This window comes from Dicentrarchus labrax, unplaced genomic scaffold, assembly GCF_905237075.1.
Source record: "Dicentrarchus labrax unplaced genomic scaffold, dlabrax2021, whole genome shotgun sequence".
NCBI classification, from domain to species: domain Eukaryota; kingdom Metazoa; phylum Chordata; class Actinopteri; family Moronidae; genus Dicentrarchus; species Dicentrarchus labrax.
In genome coordinates, this window is record NW_026136702.1 from 13,410,195 (window position 1) to 13,420,253 (window position 10,059).

Sequence of the window (10,059 nt, forward strand, 5' to 3'; positions counted from 1 at the left end):
GATTACATTTAATGTTTTGAAATGCTGATGGGCCAAGTTTGCATGATTATTGTATCGGCACTGCAGCTTCAGAACTGTCAGAATAATTTCCTACAGAAGAGGGTCTGTTACAGCTTTGTACTTGTGGTTGGATATGATGGTTTGAGTGCTTTTATGTAAATGAAAAGAAGAGCAGGGTGGAAATATGAGACTGAGAATGCCCTCATAAGTGCCCCATATTGTGGGAGCTTTGTAACACTATCTACTTTGATGTCCCTGCTCACTACAGCCCTGTCAAAAGTGATTAAGCTCTGAGAAAGGTGATTTGAAACCCCCCAAATCTATTTCTAATGTTACAACCTGAGTCATATCTCTTTTTTCTGTTGTTTTGTCACCTTCAAAAATTTACCTGTGCCGGGGAACATTTGTTCTGTTGTTCAGCCCGGTGTCAAGATAATTTTTCACATTGAAGAGAATCCAAGGTGCTTCATTTTTCAACTGTGGCATAAGCTAAATGACCTAAACTCTTTTATCATATTTCTTTTACCTTGTTTTTCACCACTTAACCTTAACCTTACTCTGCTTGTGATGTTTAATCTTATATGCATTGAGAAAACAATATATTTAGCCACTACTGATGGATAAACATGGATGGATAGACAGACAGACAGACAGACAGACAGACAGACAGACAGACAGACAGATGTTCATGCACTGACAGCTGTTGTTTGTTTATTTTAATGCAGGATCAGTCTCGACGAAGGAAAGAAATGGGACCGTCACAGCTTCTCCTTGGCACCTCTGTATGTGGATGGAGTTTTAATGGAGCCAGAATCTGACAATCACATTATAACGTAAGCAGAGACACACAAGTACAGTCCAGCAGGAATAAAACAAATATCAGGCTTGAAGCTCCTCGGTGGATGCAATCACCTGATATCCCTACAACTTTTCATCCAAGGGAATTTTATCCTGTCAGCACAAATGACACATTTGCAGGTGCTGTTGTTACACCATCATATCTCATCTGAAATTTGCATTCTTGTGAATCACCTTCCAGTTTCTTTGGACACTTCAGCCATCGGTCAGAGTGGCAGCTGATCAAGATTGACTACAAGGGCCTCTTCAGCAGGAGATGCATGGACGGAGATTATCAGACATGGCACCTGCACAACAAGGTAACAGGAATATTAAACATTATTGATTTATTGTCAGCTGCAAGAGATGCATGTTTGTCCATTGTCACTGTAAACACAGTACACCCGCTTAATGCACGAACAAAAATCTTTGTCTCTGTCTCTCTTTTCTTTCCAGAGTGAGTTTCAATCTTGTGAAAAACTAGATCATCTTTTTCTGTGTTTGATAGGGGGAGCTGTGTGTGATGGGTGAGAAGCAGATCTATATGAAGCGCAGGCCAGGGAACCGTTGTATGCTGGCCCAGGACTATTCAAGGATCTATTCCTCAGAGCCATGCCTCTGCACAGCCTATGATTTTGAATGGTAATGACTTCCTCTCTCAGATTTCCCAACTGGGACTATACTGTAACATAGACTTTTATCCTCAGTGATCCTTAATTTCTTTCATTACATGTTTACCAAACAGACCCTCTCCTTTGAACATCTAATTCAATTGCACCTAATTAGAGCAGCTTGTAGACATTTGTAATCAAAAACAGAAGTATCAGTTTGCAGAATTTCATATGCCTTAATAGCCATCTTACAATGCATATTTACTGGATAACCAATATGACTGTATTCATCGAATCTAATTATAGTTTTGAAATTGTAGATAGGAGTAAGGAACTTTTCATTGTGCTACTGTAATTTGCATAATGTCAAGTAACTTATTAGAATTCAATTAATAATGAATCGTTAAATGAATTTTGAATATCTTTTATCCATCCGTCTGAAATTCCGTTTGATCCTGCTTGTCTGACAATCATGTCTCTACTTCTGGTCTTAAATTATGCCATGAAGCTCCAACTGCACAGCATTTGCCCCACTACAAAAGCGCGTAGAAGCTAGATTATTTGAGCAGCAGTGTTTATCATTTCATGAAGTGTCGTGTTTTTTTGGCAGTGATTATGGGTGGGAACGCCAGGCGGACGGGAAGTGCTCCCCTGCTTTTTGGTTTAATCCAAATGGTGCGACTAAAAGCTGCAGCACCAGCCAAAGCTTCCTTAACAGCACAGGGTAAGTGGCCCCCAATGTTCAATCCATCACAAAACAATATTATTCCATTCCAGCTTGTTTGTCTAGAACACAGACAGAAAATAATGTTTCACTCCCTCACTGGTTGGAAAAAAAAGCTTCAAGCAGAGCTGAAAAAAGTAACCTAGATGGTGTCCTAATTCCATAATACATAATAATGTTGGTACAAAACACTGAAGAACATATATTTATGCAAAGTTGTGTAATATGAAAATTACTACATAGCCCATGCATGTTTTCTATTAGTACATAATAAGGGATTATGACACAATACTTTTTTTTTTTCTTTTTTACCTTATTCTTCAAAGGTATCGGAAGGTTTTGTCAAATAACTGTAAGGAGGGAGGGAGGAACGTGTATTCACCCAAGAGGCAGGTATGCCGTCCCAGACCACCCCGAGGTCTGCGGCTGTCCACCAGTCAAGGAGATCTCAGTGCCCCAGTCGGAAGCAATGTTACTTTCATGGTTTACCTCGACGATGTGAGTCATATCACCAAAAAGTCTAAAAAGTGTAGTGTTGGCAGTAGCTGTAGTAATCATTGTTTAATGTAACCACATTCACCTTCCTAGTATAGCCCGTTAACATGCTTACATGTGCCTCATACAGCTGCAGCTGAAGAATGTCATTGGTGTTTATTGTATAAAACCATTGTAATGTTAAGTATTAGACAAATAAGAATGAATTTTGTGCCTATTTACCAAGCAGATGAGGTGATATTTCACTGGAAAATTTCAAATTTGAAAATCAGTTGGTGTTGCTTGGTAGGATATCAGGTGATCACAAAAGTCAAAAGGATTCCTTCCCTGAAGACCTCGAAGGACTGGGCAAAATTACATGGCAATCCTTCTAATAGTTTTTGAAATATCTGAGCCGGGACCGAGCGTTAACAACAGAGCAACAGACCAACATTGCCATCCCCATAACCAGGCCATTAGCATGGCTAAAAACATGTTTTCCCACTTACCTCTAGTGCAGCCATGCAGATAGTTTTGTTTTATTTTGTTCCCAGGTTCCTCTGAGATTTATGCCTCCAGCCCATGGGGGTAATTTTGTCTGTGGTGAATTTAAAAATTAAACAGTATTACTCTGGATAATCTTCAGATATCACTGTGAACAGTTTTCATTTGAACAACTTTCTACTGTTAAAATATTCACTGTAAGAATGATTGACTGTTGTGGATTGTCTAGAGTAACATGGACATTCTTTAAGTGTCTTTTTTTATATTCTTAGAAAAATGAAGCTATTTTGACTCATTATTGTTTTAGTGTGGTGCCAGAAATCTTACAAACGAGATATCTCAAACTGTGGGTAAATAAAACTAAAACTATCTGGATGGCTAGTTGTCACCAGGGGTTTGTGAGAAAATATGTTATTATTTTTGAAATATGGGTGAAACACACTTTAATAAGGGGTGTGTTTGTATTAGATGATTTTATCAGTTGGCAAGATGGAACCAGATTATAAACTGATCCTTCTTACTTTGTGAGGCTTTCATTGCTTTTTTCTTTCAATGTAGCTCTCTCTTTTTACCTTTCCATTTCTTTCCTCAGCTGAATTTCTGTCTCCATCCATTCATATTCACCTACAAAGTGTTTGTGACACAGCTTATGGGACATCTCAGCCCGAGCACTTTAGTAGTGGACTGTGTACTTCACTTGTATGTGGTCTAATTGAAGTATTCTGACCTAAGCCGTGGTGACAGAGGGCGTGTCTTACTGCCTGTTCACAGGGAGACTCGCTGAGGACCAGCATCCAGCTAGACTTCGGGGACGGCATCAAGATCACATACTCTAACCTGAGCAGGACTGATGACGGCATCAAGCACATCTACAGAACGACTGGGATTTACCGAGTGACAGCTTCTGCTGAAAACAACCTGGGATCTGACAGCAACACACTGTTTTTACACATCACCAGTATGTGAATAAGAAATATCATTACTCCTTCCTGTGGCAGCGCATATAGCGTGAACCTGTTCTCCTTCATGGATAGTCACGTTCCCACTCACACACAGTGAATTTCATTTCTGTCATGGTTGTATTACTTTAATGCCATTTTATTCTTGGAATATGCAAAAACACACACCTGGAGCTAAATGTACATCAGCTGTGATTACAATAATACTCCATGTTTGATGAATGTGTGTGTGTGTGTTTTGTGTGTGGGTGCATTTATTTGTGTGAACACACGTGTGCATGTGTGTATGGATGTGTGCTGGTGCATGTGTTGCTGCCTCAGGTCCAGTGGAGCGTGTATATCTATCCGCTCCTATTGTAGCCATCAGGGGGAAGGAGGCTAATCTGACTGCGGTGGTTTGGCCGAGTCACACCAGAACATTGACCTTCTTCTGGTGGTTTGACAACAGCTCCGAGGTGAGCCTCATCTTCCTCCCACTACCCAGTATTGTTCCACACACATTTTATGTTCTGTTGACTGCAGTATTTTCCATTCTCCCATTCTTGTCTTGATGTCTGTGTGTTTTTATTTTTATAATTTTTTTATTTTTTATTTATTTTTTACGAAATGTGAATACACCAGGCTTTTCACACGAATCATGTAAAATTTGACGTTTGCACGTGACTGCCCTGTGTCTTTCTGGAGGATCCAGCTAGAATGGCTGGTCATATTTATTTATCACGTTGATTGTGCTCACTGCAGCACCTCCTCATTATACAGGATGTCAAGGGCTGCATGTACGGAGTATTCTATATTCGGCTGAGAGGATGCGAGTTTTTCTGTGAAAATCTCTGTGTTTTTCCTTTTGAAATCCAGCCCATTATAACCTTGGAGGGAAGCATCTCTTACATGTTTCAGAGAGAGGGAAAAAACAAGGTCACGGTCCAGGTTGCTTCTGGGAGCACCATAATGCAGGATTCAAAAGTTATAACTGTTAAAGGTGAGTGGGTGAGACAGTCTTCAAAGCACTTTAATTGGTGCGATGCACATTACATGAATATGCAATATGCTATCTCGGAGAAAGTATGATGCCTCTTGGTCCACTCTGCAAGCGGTGCCATGTTGATGTCAACGTGTACTTATCTAATGAATGAAATGTCACGGTAGGTGAACATGAAATCTTGAGGAGCAATTAACTTCAAGGCGTATGTTGCCAAATGAAAAAAGACAAAACTGCACATCAGATTAATCAAAAACGAAACCAGAAGTAGCATCCATATTCTAACAGACATCACTTCACTTTTCTTCCAGAGTTCTTCAGGTCGCTGCTGTTGTCGTTCTCGCCAGCTCTTGATGAGCACAATCCTGACATCCCCGAGTGGAGGGAGGACATAGGGCGTGTGGTGCGGACAGCTCTGTCACAGGTACATCAAGTCCCTATTGCTCTAAGATGTTTCCTGGAGCCAACATCAGCCACCAGTGGCTTTCAGGGTCATTACTATTTTATACCTGTGTGCAGTACTGATACAGCAGTCATGATGTTTTATGGTCCATGCGAGAAATTTGGTCTTTTTTTAGATTACCTTTGATGACAGTGATCAGACACAGTCGTCTGGTGTGAATTTAAATTGAAGAATGTTTGCCATGAGACAGTGTCAGTTTGGACATTTTGATTTTACTGTCCAAAGTTTGGAAGTAACAGTCCAAACTTTAACCTCAACAGGGGAGATTAACCTGCCTGCTGTGTTGTTGCTGTGTCACTGCAGGTGTCTGGGGTTCCTGAAGATCAGCTGCTGGTGTCTTTGTACCCTGGACTTCCAAGTACAGCGGAGCTCTTTATCTTACCGGATGAGCACGCTTCAAGTGAGCACAAGAGAAGCAGTGAGGAGGCTTTAGAGACGGTAAGAATCATGATATCTAGAAATGTGTTTTAGTATTGTTTGTTATCATGTGAACATTTACTAAAAATAGTAGTTTCCCTTGTACTGATATGACATATATTGTAATGTATGTATGACAGCTTTTGCCAAAACATGTCCACCAGTAAAGAAGATTCATTGATTTTTGTTCTTGTAAAAGGAACAATTCAACATTTCTTTATTCACTTATTTCCCTAGTTGGATGAGTTAGGTCTAAAGCTGGCTAAAGATCTAAAGCTACAAAATAAAAATGTTAAAATCACAAGTTAAATGCTGTAAAATGTTAATCAGTCAAATTTCAGAATTTAATTTTTGAACTAGGGATAGAGCCAGGTTAACTGTTTCCCCCTGCTTCCAGTCATTATGCTGGGATTAGGACATTATAATAATTAACCATAGAGAGATTTATTGTTATTTATTGTATCATAATATATCATTCTTTGTTTTGTTTTTTTGTTGAATACCTAAAACAGATATCAGATATTTTTGTCACTGCCCTGAACCAAGGCCTGATCCAGTTTGAGCTGAAATCTGATATTCGCATCATTGTGTACATGACTCAGCAAACTTTGGGTAAGTTTGTTTGTAACCTGAACCTATTATTTCTGCACACTTGGACCAATGCAATTGCTACATTTAAAACCCTTTTGCTGGTAAATAAAAACAAAGTGTTCAAATCTTAATTTATGCCAGTTTAGTCCAGTATGTCAACACTTCCACAGTGCATTTGTTCTGCTTGCGGATGTGCAAAAGATAAGGCATGTTTCTTTCTTGGGATGATTTGACATTGAGTTCTACCCAACCACTGAAAAAATAAAACCAGACAACAGTATGCCCTGAGTGAGATTTATATGATACAGTTTATCACAGGATTTAAATATCTTTCACAGTGCATCAGTTTTGCGCCTGAGGCTGTGAGACAGTACTACTCTTTGAAATCAACCGATCAATGACATGATTGACAAAGAAGGCATTTGGTATGCACTGAGGATATCGGCAGGGTCACCGGGTCATTAGCATATCGCAAAAACGTGTCGATCAACCCTGCGTGGCTTTACCCTTTTCATCCACCAACGGATCTGTCTTCATTTGTGTCTGCATACAAAGGTCTGGGTTGCCTTTAAAATGATCCAGAAAGGTCATAGACTTCATAGGCTTCTCTCTGAAGGAGAGAAAGATGGGCGTCGAGTGGAAATACTTTGAATATTGCATCTCAGCATTTAAAAAGCCATGACTATGCATAAGCTACCTGCATGACGGACCCCAGGGAGAGGCAGTAGACCACCTAAAGGTTCCTTTTAACACCCTGAGGGGATGACATGCAGAGAGCAGCTCTTAAAACTATACCTGCCGTTCTTACATGACATGGGGTAATGAAAGTAATCTCCTTGAAATAAGACATGGTTTAGGGGAAAAAAAGAAAGGGTTCAGCTCATTTGTCTTGGTCAAAATGTGATGCTCATTTGATGTGTTTGTCTTTCAGCTCCACTTGTGGATTCAAATTCCATCCACAGTGGGTCGGCTATGCTGATGCTGCTCACAGTGGTGTTTGTTGGTTTAGCGGCATTCTTCATCTACAAGTTCAAAAGGTGTGTTCTCTTAGATAAGAAGGTGAAATGTATTAAATTCACCTGTAAATCAAATATGTTTTTATCTTGTTGATAAAAACCTTACCCAGTTGGTGTGGTATATCTTTACAAATAGGAAAATCCCTTGGATCCATGTTCAGACCGAGGACAGTCATGAGAAGGAGTCGGAAGTTATCAGTACAGTCGGTCAGAACGATAGCATGTCAAAGGTCAAGCTCGGTGAGTTTCCCTCTCCGAAAGAACTCATGGAGAAGGAGCTGGAGGCCAGGAGCAGAGGTATGATGGCTACATGTTTAGTACCATTAACAATCATTATGTGTTGTACAGAATATACAGTATTTTAAACAGTGGTGGAAGAAGAACATTTCAATATTTTACTAAAGTAAAAGTGGCAATACCAGTTTAAAAATTCTCAGTTACAAGTAAAAACATGCATTCGAAATCTTACTTAAGTGAAAGCACATAGGTATTTTTTATTATTATAGAAAATGCACTTAAAAGTATAAAAGCACTCACTATGCAGCTAATGTGGGTTCTCTTGTTACATTGTTATATATTATACTGTAAGATCATTATTATTATTGACGTACAAACACATAAACAGCATTTTAACTAATTAGCTAATTGTACTATTTTCTGTATATCAATGCATTGTTGTTTGATATGCTCATTATTAAAATCTTTATCTGCACAGTAACTAGTAACTACAGCTACCAAATCAGTAAAATATAAAACTTTCACACCACTAATGTTAAGTGGATATATTTTAGGTAGAGTAAAAACTACAGTATAAGGCAGCTATGATGCAATTCTTTATGCCAAGACTAAATGAAATACAGAATACTAATATATGTGTACCACTCTGACACATTAATACAGGATTAAAAGGATAAATGTCACTGTGAGGAAATGATAACGATTAACATTTTATTGCCCTAAAAAACATCCCTGATTATCGGTTTCGGACAAATTGTAACTTGCGTTTACAGTAGACACAAAAACAATGACATTGTTTCAGTCTTATTTGAACAAAGTCTCTTCTATGAGCGAGGCCACCGTACGTTTATGTGCAGCGCGCATCTGAGCTGCTGTAATGTCATTATCAATGCAATGTGTCATATTTTTACAAACTGCACACCACAAGCACAACTTCAGCACCGTAACTAGATATCACAATGACAAGTTAACTTTTGATTGCTATTGCTGACATCCACTGTGATGTCTTTTAGATGAGAACTATTTGGTCCCTGCAGACAGTGTGGATTATTTGACAAAAGTAGCATTGCAGTGCTCCTGACACAGACATGTGGGCTGCAGGCCCTTTTTCTGGTCACTCAGCACTTTTTGCTTTTCTTCATTTCTCAGCTGTTTCTACCTTTCCGAGTCCTTGCTGATCCGAAACAAATTAACTTCTTTTTGGTTACTTTCGAAAGCGTTTATTTACAAAAAGGCAGAGCTGCATGGGACCTTTTGATTTGGGGCTTGATTAAAGGAATGTACAACCTTCTGTTTAAAGATTTCATTAATACTATGAGGCTTGGTTTGTTTCTCATGTGGTCTGATTTTGGCTGAGATACAAATGTTTGTTGTATCCATTTTCAATCCATTTCACAAGATTATGATACAATCTATCATCTGATATTAAAGGTCACTGTCCAGCTTACTGCAGGATTAATCATTCATCTATTTTTAATATTGCCGTCATTGATTTATCTACTGTTATTTCACACTATTATATTATGAATACTTTGACGGATAGATTTATTTGTATTTAAAAGACACCCAAAAATATATTTTATGGTCTGCAGAATTTTCCATTGCTTGTAAGTTTGGTCTTGCTCCAGCCCGTGGGAAACATGCCCCCTACCAGAGCAGAACATTAACCAGTTTTAATTTAATTAATGTCTGTGTTCAGTGATTTTATGTGTTCTCATTTGATTCCAAATTGGTTTAAGAGCTCTAAGAAGAAGAGGAAGATGCTTGTTATTGATAGCTGTCGCAGTGCACGAGGAGCAATGAAGTAGAATCATGGTCAAAATTCATAAAGGTTTAAACCAAGATTTTAACATTTAAAACTGGATTTGACGGATGAAAATGAAAATTTGAGTTTAGTTAAGGATCTTTATTTGATTTATGTTAATACAAATTGGTTCTGAATGATTAACATGGCAGCTAACCGTGGGCACGTTTCATAATAAGTTTGTAGTTCAGGTGAAGAATTTATTAAGCTATAAAAGTTTTTGCATTGCACAAGACAGGAGGTTATCAAAACAGGTCTACCTGTCTCTTACTAGACCAACGACATGTTCATGCGCTCTATATAAGTATATAATGTAGAGGCCCGCGCTCATATTTATCTAACCTGTAAGGACTACACTTAAGAATGGTAGAAAGAGCCAATTTAGGAGTAAAATATTCCTAGCTGAGTGTAAAGAATAAAACTTCTTAAAGCGTGTAACATTT

At 38.6% G+C, this 10,059-nt stretch overlaps 1 protein-coding gene across 1 annotated transcript in view; it reads left to right on the forward strand.

The window, feature by feature from the left end:
• sorcs3b (sortilin related VPS10 domain containing receptor 3b) overlaps positions 1 to 10,059 on the forward strand; it is a 39,738-nt gene that overhangs the window by 26,199 nt on the left and 3,480 nt on the right. Inside the window, exons 14-26 of the mRNA XM_051378188.1 lie at positions 726 to 833; positions 1,040 to 1,157; positions 1,346 to 1,479; positions 2,059 to 2,172; positions 2,499 to 2,670; positions 3,922 to 4,108; positions 4,431 to 4,564; positions 4,965 to 5,088; positions 5,400 to 5,512; positions 5,855 to 5,989; positions 6,481 to 6,580; positions 7,491 to 7,596; positions 7,712 to 7,872. Of these exons, the coding sequence (XP_051234148.1) occupies positions 726 to 833; positions 1,040 to 1,157; positions 1,346 to 1,479; positions 2,059 to 2,172; positions 2,499 to 2,670; positions 3,922 to 4,108; positions 4,431 to 4,564; positions 4,965 to 5,088; positions 5,400 to 5,512; positions 5,855 to 5,989; positions 6,481 to 6,580; positions 7,491 to 7,596; positions 7,712 to 7,872 (1,706 nt within the window). The remainder of the gene's footprint in view (positions 1 to 725; positions 834 to 1,039; positions 1,158 to 1,345; positions 1,480 to 2,058; positions 2,173 to 2,498; positions 2,671 to 3,921; positions 4,109 to 4,430; positions 4,565 to 4,964; positions 5,089 to 5,399; positions 5,513 to 5,854; positions 5,990 to 6,480; positions 6,581 to 7,490; positions 7,597 to 7,711; positions 7,873 to 10,059) is intronic.